The sequence below is a fragment of the Akanthomyces muscarius genome, assembly GCF_028009165.1.
Source record: "Akanthomyces muscarius strain Ve6 chromosome Unknown contig_16, whole genome shotgun sequence".
Classification (NCBI taxonomy): Eukaryota; Fungi; Ascomycota; class Sordariomycetes; order Hypocreales; family Cordycipitaceae; genus Akanthomyces; species Akanthomyces muscarius.
The window spans coordinates 338138-352326 of record NW_026611617.1 but is presented as its reverse complement, the minus strand read 5'-3'; the positions used below and the strand labels follow the sequence as shown (position 1 = coordinate 352326).

The 14189-nt window shown below is 53.6% G+C and overlaps 6 protein-coding genes across 6 annotated transcripts; 2 read left to right on the top strand and 4 right to left on the bottom strand.

Annotated features, from left to right (window-relative positions):
- Positions 1-1093: 1093 nt before the first annotated feature.
- Positions 1094-2845, top strand: LMH87_008130 (uncharacterized protein; the record flags this gene model as incomplete). Its single annotated transcript, XM_056194830.1, has 2 exons — positions 1094-1824; positions 1873-2845. The coding sequence occupies 2 exons, from the start codon at positions 1094-1096 to the stop codon at positions 2843-2845; spliced, it is 1704 nt and encodes a 567-aa protein (XP_056057221.1).
- A 533-nt stretch (positions 2846-3378) lies between these two features.
- On the top strand, positions 3379-3924 carry LMH87_008129 (uncharacterized protein; the record flags this gene model as incomplete). Its single annotated transcript, XM_056194819.1, has 1 exon — positions 3379-3924. The coding sequence occupies one exon, from the start codon at positions 3379-3381 to the stop codon at positions 3922-3924; it is 546 nt and encodes a 181-aa protein (XP_056057220.1).
- Positions 3925-4021: 97 nt separating this feature from the next.
- On the bottom strand, positions 4022-4624 carry LMH87_008128 (uncharacterized protein; the record flags this gene model as incomplete). The annotated part of the gene is made up of 1 exon (XM_056194807.1): positions 4022-4624. The coding sequence occupies one exon, from the start codon at positions 4622-4624 to the stop codon at positions 4022-4024; it is 603 nt and encodes a 200-aa protein (XP_056057219.1).
- Positions 4625-5197: 573 nt separating this feature from the next.
- Positions 5198-6982, bottom strand: LMH87_008127 (uncharacterized protein; the record flags this gene model as incomplete). Its single annotated transcript, XM_056194796.1, has 1 exon — positions 5198-6982. The coding sequence occupies one exon, from the start codon at positions 6980-6982 to the stop codon at positions 5198-5200; it is 1785 nt and encodes a 594-aa protein (XP_056057218.1).
- A 741-nt stretch (positions 6983-7723) lies between these two features.
- On the bottom strand, positions 7724-9452 carry LMH87_008126 (uncharacterized protein; the record flags this gene model as incomplete). Its single annotated transcript, XM_056194785.1, has 3 exons — positions 7724-8663; positions 8715-9158; positions 9229-9452. 3 exons carry the CDS (start codon positions 9450-9452, stop codon positions 7724-7726), a joined length of 1608 nt encoding a protein of 535 aa, XP_056057217.1.
- A 1418-nt stretch (positions 9453-10870) lies between these two features.
- LMH87_008125 (uncharacterized protein) lies at positions 10871-12430 on the bottom strand (the record flags this gene model as incomplete). Its single annotated transcript, XM_056194774.1, has 4 exons — positions 10871-11461; positions 11512-11756; positions 11803-12288; positions 12337-12430. The coding sequence occupies 4 exons, from the start codon at positions 12428-12430 to the stop codon at positions 10871-10873; spliced, it is 1416 nt and encodes a 471-aa protein (XP_056057216.1).
- Between the last annotated feature and the right edge of the window lie 1759 nt (positions 12431-14189).

Below are 14189 nucleotides of genomic sequence, written 5' to 3'. Positions count from 1 at the left end.
TTTTGACGGATGACGGGCTCGCTTTCACATGAATAAGGAAAACAGAAAAGAAAAGCAAGGAGTCACCACGGCTTGCTTTTGATGCCACAGCGCTAATGCGTGTAACTCGTTGCGCCGTTAGTGCTGGAAAGTCCCTTTACTAGCTGGCCTCGGGACGGGAGGCTAGTCCTAGCCATGATGCAAACTCTGGCTTGTCGGCCGGCCATGCCTTTAGTCGCGCAATTCTCGCATTACAAGCATCGGGGCTACCTGACCGCGTTGGATTAGTGACAGACCCTTTTCATATAACCGTTACGGGGATGCGTCAGAAGGAACTTGAGTGATGACACTTGCATATGTTTCCCTCGTGCTGGTCGCGTGTATTGTCACAATGACTTACATTCCAGCTCGTCACCTGAATCGCTGCGTCGCGGCGCCCCGAGATTCCGCGGGAAACGGGGGCCCTGCGAGACACTTGCGAGGATCGGCCACGAGGCGTTCAACCATATCGCTGGGACGGTTTAAATTGGCCAAATCTTGGGAGATGGTCCCCGAAATTCCTCGTCATACTTTGGATAGCCGCTGCACGTCAGTGTTGCAGTGGCGTCCGGAAGGCTTTGCTTCCCTCTCAGGCGTCGCAGTAAAGGCAGCCACAGACGCGATCTGCCACTTGCGCTCAGACCCTTGTCCTGTTTGAGGCCATGGATGGATCCCACGAGCCAGGTTAGTCCAAGACAAAGTCTCCCGAGATGGCTTAGATCGACACATCGTGGCCCCAGGTTGAGGGGTTTCCCCCACCTCGCGGAAGAAAAAAGCAAGTATGCAGGCTGAGAGGCCTACTTTCAGTCTCTAATGCGGAAAGATGCCGTTCATTTGCACTTTCCTTTTGTGTAACGCTTGAGAGGTAACAAAAACCTGCATTTTCCCGTCTGCCATCGGAGAAAAAGAAAAACTTTGGCTTCGCAAGGCTTCGTGACATGACGATTATATTTGCACTCCAACGACACACTCATTCGCATGCCCAATAACTTTTTTGATCTCAATTACATTTCAACTCATGACTCTTCATAGTCACAGTCACTGAAGCCATTTTGTTACCAACTCCATTTACAACATGGGATCTGAACTTGGTGTCACGCCAGACAGCAAGCCTCGACCCAATGTCGACTCAGTCGGCATCTGGTGGGCTTGCTGGGCCTGCATATGGACAGCCATCGTCCTGAGCGGCATGGCCTTCCTCATCAGCAAGCGCCACCTGCCCGCCGTGCGCATGCGCGGTCTGGGCCTCTCTCTGACGGCCATCGTCTTGCTGCACCTGTACTGGATCAGTGTGCAGCTCGGCTACATTATCGGTAGCATGGCCCCTCCCGACGCTGAGTACTGGATCATGGGCACGTACTTTCCCTTTGGCATTGCCCTCTTCCACGCGTCCAACACCCGCTTCCTGCACGTCGCCAAGAGACAGGAGAAGTTCACGACGGAGAAGCGCGCCGGCCTGAAGCCACAGACGGGCTCTGGACTCATCAACAAGTTCAAACGTCTCGACTACACATCCAAGATGATTATTCTAGTTGGTAGTGGCATGCTCTTCCAGCTGTTCCTCACCATCTTCATGTATTTGATCTCGCGCAAGTTTCATCCCTCTTTTGGTATCCCTGGTACCCAAGTCAACGGCACGGCAATGGAGCGCATGGCCGCCATGGGCCGCGGATGGGAATGGTGGCCGACCTGCTTCTGGCAGCTCGTATGGGCCTGGGTCATTGCGCCTGTTATTCTGTGGAAGTCTCGCAACATCCAAGATACGCATGGATGGAGGTTCCAGACGATCGGCTGCACCATCGCCAAGTAAGTCTTGCTCACCCTCCAATCGCGTCTATGGCTAACATATGGCAGTCTCCATGCTGCGCCAATGTGGCTCATCGCCCTGTATGCTCCTGGCATGGAGGCAGTGAACAAGTATTTTATCCCACCTCAATGGATCAGCCTGTCCATTATGCTCACGGAAATCTTTACCATTTTTGTCCCGTGCTGGGAGATTGTGCGCGCCCAGAGCCTTCGAAAGGAGACACTCGACTCCATTGCCCAGTGGGAGTCCAAGAACCGCGACCGTGTCGGCAAAGATGCCAAGTCCCTCAGCTCCTCTGGAGATAGCACCATCATCGACTCCATCCTCACCGGCAAGAAGTCTGCGGTTGGATCAGTCATCTCCAACTCCGAGAGTATCCTGACAATGAGCGCGCTCGAATACGTTCTTGAGCGCAACCCTGCCCCTCTGCAGCAGTTTTCTGCGCTGCGTGACTTTTCCGGCGAGAACATCGCTTTTCTTACAAGTGTCCACGAGTGGAAAAACTCATTTCCCAACTCTATCCGCAACTCGCAGTTCCCCAGCGCCGACACCAACATGCGCGAGCTCGTGCGCGAACGCTTCAATCGCGCCCTGCGCATCTACGCGCAGTTCGTCAGCAACCGGGACGCCGAATTCCCCATCAACATCTCGTCAACTCAGCAAAAGAAGCTGGCGGCCGTTTTCGAGGGCCCGACTCGACTCCTGTACGGAGACAAGCGTATCCCCGATTCTGCCACACCATTCGGTGCGCACTGGGACAAGCTGACGCCGACCGATTCGGCAACGAACTCGTCTTCCGAGACCATCTGTGCCGAGGATCGTGTGCAGTTTTGGGGCGAGGTGCCGGACGACTTCAACGAAAACATTTTTGACGATGCCGAGAAGAGCATCAAGTATCTGGTACTGACAAACACGTGGCCAAAGTTTGTCCGGGATCGTCGTGCATCTGTCGACTCCGACGAGGATGTGGAAACTGGCAATGCCATTCGGCTAGCCCGAGAACGCCACAACAACGAGTAGTTGTAGGATTTGCCGTGGTGGATTATTAGCAGCAGTTCTTTCTTTGGCAAAACAGCCCTTTCGTATATAGCGACCACAGTATTTGGATACTGACTGATACCTAAAACTTGTAATAACATATGCTCGAACCTTGGTCTCTTTACTAAAGTACGTTTTGACAAGCTTCAGCCCTTCCATGACAAGTGAATGACACTAATTGGCTACTAGCGTCGTGGGCCAACAAGCCAAAGGGCGTGTCTAGTCAAAACGTTGTCAATATGGAGACGAGCCGCGACTCAGCTGGCACTAGAATATTCTTCCTATACTGGAGAGGATATACTTATCTGACGGCCCCGGAGATACTTTCGTACTCCGCGGTCGGATGGAACGACCAATCACTCAGAACAACGATTACAATCCACCACAAAGCTTCTTCAATTGACACAATATCAGAGAGAGCGAATTCTGAAGCAGAAATTTCTCAACCAAAGCAACAAATCACTTCAAAGAAATTAGTTGTTCATCAAAGATCCACATAAACCAAAGACGCCAACATGACTGTCCAAGAGCTCTCCATCCGCAAGGTCACGCTGGAGACGCTCCCTGCCATCCACGCCCTTGTCGAGAGCTCCTTTCGCGGGCGCCACGCCGAGAAGGGCTGGTGCAGCGAGGCCGAGTTCTTCACCGGCGCGCGCATCACGCCCGCGGGCATGCTGGAAAAGTTCCACAGCCCGAGCACCACCTTCCTCGCCGGCTACGACCCCGGCAGCGGCGCGCTCGTCACCTGCTGCGAGATTGTTCAAAAGAACGCCGACGTGTGCTACTTTGGCCTCTTCGCGGTGGACCCAGAGCGGCAGGGCGGCGGCATCGGCAGCCGCGTGCTGCGCGAGGCCGAGCGGTACGCCCGCGCGGAGCTCGGCTGCGCGAGGATGGAGATGCAGGTCATTGACAGGCGCGACACGCTGATTGCGTACTACGTCCGAAGGGGCTACGTACTGACAAAGGAGACGCGTCCGTTTCCGTACGAGCTGTTTGGGGAGGGCACCATTCTTCGGGATGATTTGCGCTTTGCGGTGTTGGTGAAGGAGTTGGAGGCGTAGAACGATACCTTGCATGATGAACAGCTAGCGTTTTTTGGGGGTTCAGGCTATTCGAAATCGTATATAATCTTGTATATTTGCAAATATACATATATTCTTAATAGCAGCCGCCCGGATGCGGCTTCCCGTACTGCCCGGGCTTGGGTTCCTCATCCGTCAAGAAATCATAGTACATGACCGATTCGTTCTCGACCCATTCCCGCATGTCGAACCCCTCCTGCCCGGCATCAATCGTATGAGCATTGACGCTCAAGTAGCACCCCGTCCGCCACGCGTTGGCCCCTGCCTGCTGCCCTTTCGGTCGCCACACCTCCTGGCCGGCAACGAGCCCAAACTCGCCCGGCTGCGCATCGACAACGTGCCCGTCGCCCATGAAGATGAAGCAGCGGACGCCGCAGCCTCGACAGAAGAGGAAGTGCAGCTGCCTGTCGTGGCACTGGTAGTCGCCGAGGCTCGCGAATGGGTCGTCGGCGGGCGCCAGAAGCGCAAAGTCGTCGGCGGGCGCCGGGGGCCGGATGTGCATGAAGCCGGACTTGTGGCATATCTTGCAGTTGCATCGGTAGACTCTGTCCACAGGCGGGCTGTCGAGCGTGCCGGGGTGAGGCTGGCGAGGGAGGGTGAGGTACACGGCGTATTTGACGGCGCCGCAGTGGCAGGAACCTTGGAACGGCCGTCGACGAGGTTTGGTATCAGCGTCCATTTTTATGAGAGAAGGATTGAGTTGTGCCTCCCACAGTCAAAGCCCTTGTTTTTCGTCGGAAGACCGTACTCTTCCGTTATTACTTTGCGGCTGAGGAGCGTGGGTCAGCAGATCTTCAGCTTCGGCCGAGCCAGTGCATAATTACATGTAGCTAAGAAAAAAAACCCCTTGTCGTTACGCGCTACAACAGCCAGGCTTGCGAGCTCCCGGCCGAATGGGGCTTCTACACCTTCTGGCAGCACAACGATCACTACAAGCATGGTGGTAACTTGGACGTGTTCAACGGCGCCTACTCCCAGCCCTAGAAGATTGCCACTAGTTAGATACTGCGCGAACCCGACAAGAGATGGACTGTTCATGGCAGCATAATGAAATCGATATTCTAGTCCATGTCCGTTTCACAAGCGAAACTCCGTTTTCCAAGCCGCTATTCTATCCCATGCCGTCCTATTGTTACAAGACCAAGTAGTAAAACTCCAAAGCCACCTCCTGCGCCGAAATGTTTCAAGTGAAATGGTACAAGTACAAAACCTAGGACACAATGCAGGTCCAAGAGCTCGGAGGGGCCGACTCCTATTCATCCTCTTCCTCGCCTTCGTCCTCCTCATCTTCGTCGGATTCTGCTGCCATATTGTCAATCAAGCCATCTTCATCTTCTTCCTCGTCCTCATCGTCTTCCTCGTCCTCATCATCTTCCCCGTCGTCTTCCTCTTCGCCTTCCTCCTCCTCGCTGTCATCTTCAGGTAGAGCACGTCGGCTGCGAATTTGGAGGCGATCTGCGAGACTGACCCGTTGCGGCTGACCATTTTCGTCGTCGCTATCGTCTTCACTCTCTTCATCAGTATCGACGACTTCCACCCTCTGCCGTTTTGAAGGGACCTCGTCCTCCTCATCCGAGGAAATAACTTGCGGCTCTGCCGCCCCGGCAATGCTTTGCTCTTCATCCGAATCTTCAATGACATGAACGCGTTTTCGCTTCGCAGGCCTACTGCTGGGTCCGTCGCCGTCGTCGTCTTCATCGTCCGAATCAGCAATGACACGGCGCTTGCGGCCCCGTACCGGTGGGCCGCCCTCGTCTTCTGACGGTTCCGGGCTCGAGAATGGGTGTGCTACTGTGCCACCTTCGTATCCGTGACCATCGTCGCTGTCTCCATCGTCGAGGTGCTCATCCCCAGACTCATGAAAAATCTCGGGTTCGTCGTCGTCGATGCCGTCGCTTTCGTAGGTGTCCACCGCCTCGCTCGCTCCGTTGAGCTCAAAGTCTTCATCGAGATCTTCCTCGTAACTCTCGGCTTCTGAACCTTCTTCATTGGCGTCGTACACTTTCAAGGGGAGATAGTCTGTCGCTACAAAATGGTCGAAGCGCTCAAGGCTGATTTCCGTCTGAAATATAACCATTGGATGGAGCGTTACTCCAAAGTCTTCAAAGGCATCCTCTTGTGTCTGATGCAAGAATTTCGTGTGCCACTTGGGCACGTGAGCTTTGGTGAAGAAAGGGCTCTTTTCGGAATCGGGCCAGCAGGCAAGTTTTGTGTAGTCTTCACCATAACCTGGCTCTTGCTCAAAAGTCTCCATGTAATACTGGCGAGCGTGGGGTGAGGCACACCAGCGCACAGCATCATCTTTTAGTAAGCGGCCACCAAAGTCATCTTCATCCGTATATAAGAAGATGTGTTGGAGGGATCTGAACTTTCGCAGCCACGAAGTCACATCCGCATCCTGCCCGTAAACATGAAAATCTTTGAGGGGCAAGGCTAATTTGACGATGGACTGTGAGAAGCCATCGAGATTTACTCTGGTGGTGGTGGAGAGGCCCAGTACCAACTCTGGGTGAGGAAAGTCTGGGACATGGTCCACCATACAGACATCAGACTCGAGGTTCACGCATAGCGTGAAGATGCAACCGTCATCTGATTCCAGGAGCAACTCTCCGGGGAACTTGTCCTTGGCAATGGATCGCGACTGCTGATTCGTAGCCAAGACGCAGCGCAACGCGCGGGTTTGTTCTTGGAGGCACATCCCGGCGCCAATCACCTTGCATGGCGCTGTTCTGGTGGGCGAGAGGCTGTCGTGAACATTAAAGTCAAGGACACGCGGTGCGCCTAGCAGATCGGGGCAGAAGAAGGTCCAGACGCGTAAACGGAGCTCTGGAGGAAGGCGGGCGAATGGAAAGGGATCGATTTCTTCTTCGTCAGAACCGGACATGTCCTCCGTGGATTCTGCGTATTCCAGGGCCTCGTCGTCAAAGAAGCCATTCTCACGGGCCTCGGAGCCGTCAGATTCGCTCTGGCTATCGTCGCTGTCAACAACAGCAGAGCGGGTGTGCCGCGTCCGGGCCCTCATCTTGCGCGTTCGCATGTGCTGAAGCGGTGGAACGTAGAGGTTGGATGGTTCTAGCCGGAGAATACCGACGAGAGATGAGCTAGATAATGGGCAACCGGAGATTAAAGAGGTGAATGAAGGGAGCAAAAGTCACTTGTTTGTTGGTGCGATGGCCGCAAAACAATGTGAACAAAGATGTCGATAGTGGGGCGCTGCGTTGGCGCCCTTTAGCGCCTCACCCAGTGCTTTCAGCGACTTTTGGTCGGGTTCTCGCGCTGTAGTCCGCCAAGTCAGGAGCATTACAGCACTTTCAGCAGGGTCTAGGCGCTGAAACTAGCTGAAGCTAGTTATCTCTCAGTTACATTACGTGAAGTGAGGCATGGAAAGCGTGCCGAATTTATTATTTCGTTATTTTGCTGATTTCCCTTGTGCTTTTAACTTAGCAATATATTATCCTCATTACCTCACCTCATTCCTTTGTCTTGTTTATTTCCCTCGTCTAAATGGCATGTACCGGCGTGCATGTAGAGCGTCGTTGTATTGATCCGAGTTTTCACGAAATGGTAGGAAGAACACATACTCAATCTTGTGTTTATTGACTAATAACTGTGGTTACCTCAAATGAGGTATAAAACAATATCGACTCTGATGACACAGTTGAAAAGCAATATCGTGCAGCTCAAGGTCGGACCAGTGTTGCGTTAATCTCATTCATTAAATCATGCTCCTAATCATAACATTTTGCGCTATAATATACAAAAACTGACGCCCAGCATTCTACCAACCAGGTTTTTGGTTCTCAAACGTAACATGCACCGACTCAATATCCTTCCGCCTCGTCAAAACCAGCTCTGGGTCATGAGACGGCTCCGGAACACCCGCGACCATGCTCTTCTTCGCCTTGCAGACGCCCTGCCCGTCGTTGAGCGTCTCCCCCGGCGCGGGCGCAATGTCAAATGTCAGCAGCGTCTTGATGACATGCAGCATCACGACGTTGAACACAATGTAGCGCCCGGGGCACATGAGCACCGTCGGCAGCCCAAACGCCATGAGCTGCTTGACGCGGCCCGTGTCCACCCTGCCCTCGGCGTCCAGGAAGCGACCCGCGCGCACCACGTCCGCGTCCTCGCCCCAGCTGTCGCGGCCGTGCTGGTGCGGCAGCATTGGGGCCACAATCAGCGCCTTGCGGCGAAAGGAGAGCAGGCCCGAGAAGACGGCGTCGTGCGTCACCAGCCGCGTCACGTTGGAGTTGGCCGCGTACACCCGCAGCAGCTCGTACCACAGCGACATGAGCAGCGGGCACGACTCGCGCACGCGGCTAATGTCGACAACCTTGCGCTTGCTCTCGGCGTCGGAAGGGTCCGCCGGCTCGACGAGGCCGTCGACCTCGGCGCGGATGGCGACCATGAGCTCGTCGTCGGCAGCGAGGTGCCACAGCGCCCAGGTGCTGATGTTGATGAGGTTGGGGAAGACGCCCATGATGAGGGAAAAGGAAAAGTCGTTCCAGCCCGCGCGCGGGATGCTGTATTTCTGCAAAAGGACCTTGACCTTGCCGATAAAGGTCAACTTGTCGTAGTCCTGCTCCTCGGCGTCTTTGCTCCGTGGCGCGTCGAGGGTGCCCAGACCAGCCCGGACGTGATCTCGAGCACGGCGGAAAGATGTTGGCAGAAATAGGGTCAGAGGATGGTACAAGTGGCGCAACCCGCAAAGCATAGTTCTGATTCATGAGCACGTTTTCATCAAAAAGCTATTCGGGTGGGAATCATACCGTAGACTTTGTCTGAACTTTGGGTCCTCGTACGGGCCATTGGCTCCCCAGATGACTGAGCCTACAGACATGGCGATCCCATCCGACACCCATTCCGCAAGTTTTACCGTATTCGACTCTTTCGGAATCGTTCGCTGCCATGCTTCGTTGAGCTTTTTCTGGACGTGCGCGCCATGTTCCTGGACCTTGTTGAGGGTCATGAGCTCGTCCCGAATGAGACGCGACAACTCCTTCTTAAACGGGTGCTTGTCCGGTGTCATCATGCTCTCCTCGCTGGCCTTGTTGAATTTCAGGTAACCGCCGAAACCGACCCAAAAAGCGGCTGTGAGGCTCAAGCCCGGTGTCCTGGCAAAGAGCTTCGTCATTTCCGTATTGGAGGCGTCTACCACGTAGATCCTCTGCGTGAAGAGTTGCGCTACAGATACTGGCGTCGCTTGGCTGATTCTGCGACCAGAAAAAAAAAAGGTCAGTCGCTGGATCACATTATGAAGATTGGCACAGAGTCGAATCATACGAAAGCCGGCCAAAGTATTCTTGGAAATCACTCTTCATGACTTCAAGCACGTGGCCGATGTACGGTATGCGTGACGCTATCGTGGGCGGCTCGCTCGTCTTCTCAACATCCTTGGGCGGCGTGCGCCTCGTCAACAGCGCGCCATAGAGGGACGCAGAGAGCGCGTAGGCGCCCAGCAGGAGAATTATGACCCTGATGAGGCCGAGTGTGAAGTCGGGATCCATGGCGTGGTTCCGCGCAGTTGCGCAACTGCTGAGGATGCAACGAGTAAGTGGATTGGCACCGTATCAAGACCTAATAGCCGTTGTCTCATCGCAACTTTTCGGCCGAGGGGAGATGGAGAGAAGACTATATATGAATGACACAATAAATTGCGCTTGCCATGTGATTGGACGGCCCTACGGAGCGGCGGAATCTAATCAGTGCGTCGTCAAGCCATGTGGCTGTTGGCCAATTACGCCATGGTGCCGATACGAATAGTCCCGCAGCAAGGGCAGAGTGGCTCCCGAGAATCTCACTCGCCTACACTAGTTAATGAAAGACGGAATGAGGAACAAGCCCGCGACTCAAGCAAACAATCAGAGTTCCGCGTATCCCCCCTCTGAACCACTTGAGCGAGGATGCGAGCACGGCGAGGTTACGGACAAACTGGAACCTGCGAGCAACCGTTGTGGGGGGTGACCCGCCTCTAGTTGCTGACACCCGTGCCCTGGCATACGCTTGGAAGGTGAAGATGACGCGGAGGTATTGGAGAAGGCAAAAAAAGAGCCAGACCAGGCCCATCTAGCTCGCCACATGGGCGTTGCTGACACGCAGAACCTAAATTGTCAGGCGTGGCGCGAGGTCATAGTGCAAGGGCAAAAAGTCGGCCATTCCGCTTCCCACGCCTCAATCACCCAACTAGGTGCATAATTTCTTCAAAACTTGCGTGGCCTCGTGAGTTACTGTCGGCGTCTTCAGCAGGGTGTTGGTTCCCAAGGTCCTGGTTTGACAAACATGACCAGGGTTGCTGCAAGTATCATAGCCAGAGTTGATGCAAGTCTCGCAACTGGTGTGGCAGCCGAGTTCGAGTTTCGTGCATTGTTTGTTCTCTGTCTCTGCCGCTCTCTCTCAGCCTCCCGGCACTCGCCCCGTAGCCATCGGCACAACTTCCACAGCGAGTCCACCGTGGCGCCAGCTCTAGCGTCAGGATCGGCAAGGTGGTCGACAGGGTGTACGGAGCTTGCTGGAGGTCAAGTGCAAAACCATACTGGTAGTTGGGTAAAAGAATTCGGGTTTGACAATGAGTACTATTGCTTCACGGGCCGGTGAGGAAACGTGGCGGCAGAAACTTGCCGTAAAACAAGCCGGCTTTGCAAAACAGGGCTGATCAACGACCAGCCACGCCGCTGGCGAATCTAGAATCACAGCTATAGCGGGCGCGATGCCACGGCTGATTGCGTCCCATCTTGGCTCTTATTACAGCACCCTGGCTTGTCGAATCACGGCAATTGAGAGAGCAAAAATAAACGACAAGAGTCAATAGTCAGATATGACTGCTTGGAAAAGTATACTCCTACAAATACATACTCAACGCACCAACGCCAAATTTATTGTACCCAAAAGAAAAACGCCAACCAAGAATGCTCGAGGCCCAGCTTGCTCACTGGCCGCCCATGAAGCCCATCCAGAAAAATGTGCCAATGGCTCCGAAAGCCATCACAAATGTCATGATTCCAGCGCCAGCCCTGTCCGCCGTGGTTATCGGTCTCTCTGGTTTCTGTCCATTATCGCCACCTGCGAATCCGCCGTTGGGGCTGCCCTTGGATGTTCCGCCCGTGTCATTCGTCGTAGGCGGGTTCGCATCTTTGATCAAGAGGCTGGACACGGCAGCGAGAGCACTCATGTACTCGCCCGCGCCAGTCGTCTTGTCAACGCCGGGATCGACAAATTTGCCGCCGCTCCAGTAAAAGCCACAGGTGCGGCCTGTTGCGCCGCCCGTACATTGGGCAACAGCCGCTTGCGCTGACTTCTGTAGAACGGGCAAAATCTTCTCAGCAGTGTGCGGGACAATCTGCGCCACCACAGATAACCAGCGGTGCACGTATCCTTTGAACGTAAGCATGTCGGCTGTGCATGTGCCCTGCGTTCCTTCGCAGGGCACTTCGTAAGCAACGCCATCTTTGAAAAAGTTCTTCAGCATGGAATCGAGAAGGTTGTCGACGCGGTCGCCCCATTTCTTGTCGCCATCGGTCTGCACCGTGTTAGTGGTGCTCTACTTGAAAGGCTCGAGTCATAACTCACATAATTATACATAAAAGCCGCACCCTGAGTCAGGATCGCAGCGTTGTAGGAGAAAGTTGCCTTGTTGATATCGGTGCAGTTGAATTGCGTTCGGCCGCCGTCGTAGACCAGCCAGCTCTCGTGATCGATGTAGTTGACGCCCCAGAGCCAGTCCCATGTTTCATCTGCAAATTTTGCGTACGTTTCGTTTTTCGTATACCGAGCAAGTCGAGTTCCGATATTGAAAAAGCAGCCATTGGCAATGGCTATTTCCATCAGCGCTGAAGGAGCTGCGATGGGCAGCAAACTTACTGTTTTTGTAATCATATCCAGCATTGGCAAAAGGGATCTGCCATCGCATCCCACCGTTGCAAAACTGATCGTGTCTGCTCGGATCTGCCTGCGTGGCCCAGACGGCTTGCGCCAAAGCGAGCCATCCCGGCTTGTCTGCGGGCGGGTCGGGAAATTTATTTTCGGCGGCAAGCATCGCTGTCATGCCCCAAAATCCTTGATCGTCGTTTCCAAGTGAAGCTGTATGGTTTCGAGGCATAAAATCCTTGTTTTCGCCCACTTGATGCTGGATTCCCTGCATTACCACGTCGTTGTAGCTCGTGTCGCCCGTTAGGTGCCAGTAGTCAATATAGGTGCCCATCATAGAACCGCCCTGCCACCAATAGTAAGGTCCTTTATTTTCAGACGGTGGTCCTGGCAAGATTCCAGGTATTTGGCCGGTTTTATTTCCTTGGTATAAAAGCATCAGATCGTATGCGATTGTACTGGCGGTGGTTTTAATCGCATCTGCACAATGTCAGTGAATTTAATTGCCGACTGTCACGAGTTACCAACCTTTGGTATCAATCTTGTAGCCCTGGGCTTGTACGCTCGAGAATATTCCCAAAAGCAGTAGGCCCGCAGCTCTAGTAGGGCCTGAAGGAAGCATCTTGGAGCGACGACGATTTGGGGCAATGCGGAAGTCGCCGGCTGGTCGAAAAGATTGGCAAACCGGGCCGGTAAAGAGCGTGGTGGTGTTGAGCAGTTCAAAGTTTGTGCTCGCAGCTCAAATAACTATATAGAAGAAAAAAGGCCGTGGATTTTCAATTTTGCTGGATGGAAAAAATGTCGACAAATGTGGCGTCGAGTGAGGTGAAGTGGTGGTAGAAGGTTCAAATGGCAAGTACCATCCGCAAGCCTTAGTATCAACGAGCGAATAGTGCGGTAAACAAGAAAGGGTCTAAACGAGAGGTACTGTTTAGCGAAAAAGAAAAATGCCGAGGACGAAGAAAGTGAAAGCAGGAGCAAAAACTGCATAAAAGAATGCGAGATGGAATCTGGGCATCGAGACCGACCTGGGGATTCATATGGGGCCTCCCTGCCACGCGAACAAGGCGAAGAACAGTTACACAAGCCGTCTTTCTGGCATTTGCCCCTTTACATTATTGATGCTGCGCGGGACAAATGCTTGGCAGACCACCGAATTCGAGTTTCAAATGTGGTCTGGTCTGCCTAGACGACGTTTTGGGGGTGGAGCAGCCAAAGCCACCCCAAGCGCCGGGCAAGCAAACAGCATGTAAGTATGCCACTGGGAGCGCTCAATGGCGGACGCTTGGCTCGTGAGCCAAGGAAAGCCAGCTGGCTGGGCGCTTCATTAGCTGGCGGCGCAGCGTGGCTGAGCACCTCCGCCTGTTAGTTGTGGTGGATGCCTCTCTTGGCAAAAGATGAGGAATGGACATCTCTCCAGATATGCGTGCGCCTTATTTCAGTCCATCCCCCCAGCTGCATTTCTGGACAACTTGTTGCGCTGCTGTAGTTACAGTCAGGGTATACGAGACAGTAGTCTTCCACATCCAAGTGCATCGTGTCTTGTCTTTTCATGTTACTGTACCAATTAAGCGCCGGAGCTCTGGTAGCCCTGCGCCAAGAAAAGCCCCCCTTGAAGCCAAGATCAGGCCTAAATTCCCTAGCCTGTTTACCGTCGAGAGTTGAGTATGTTTCTGGTAAGCCAAGCATCCTATCTTGGCGCCATTTTTTGGACGCGTCAGCGCAGTAGATACGAGAAAAAAAAAGGCAAAAGTGTGTCCAAAGAAAAGGATGGATTTAATGAAATTGCCAGCTTAGCATGCATGACCTTGGCAACCGTGATCTGTAGAGATCGGACAAAGTGCAGCGGTAGTCCGAACGTAGCCACAAGGGACCAGTGTCTGGGCCCAAACCTTATTTTAAGCTTCCTCGACCCCTGTAGTCGACAGGTGTAATGAGGGGTTAAGCACCTCATGTCTTCAACCTATTGTTAGCAGTAGTCTCGCGGCCTCTACTCGCTGCAGAATTGCTGGGCTGTTGTTTTTCTTCGACTGCCTCGAATGAACGACATCTCTGTCTGTAATCTACCGACACCTGCCTTTTCCTCTGTTCTATCTAGCATGAGATGGACCGAGCCTGGCTGAGAGTCGCGCGTCAGCGCTGCTGCACAAGCTAAAACCAGCTGAACGAACCTCTTGCTTAGCCCCCAGGTACAGTGCAAGGTCGGTGAACAAAATAAAAGCGCGCGCGTCGTGTACTCTCTTTTGCTATCCTTACTATAATATACGGTTTACGGAGCCCAAATTCTCTCTCCGTACGAAAAGAGAGGTCAACTACTGTGTGCTGATGGGCGGAGCGAGCAGCGTCGTCGCATCATGAAATGGGAGCATCGCAAACATCGT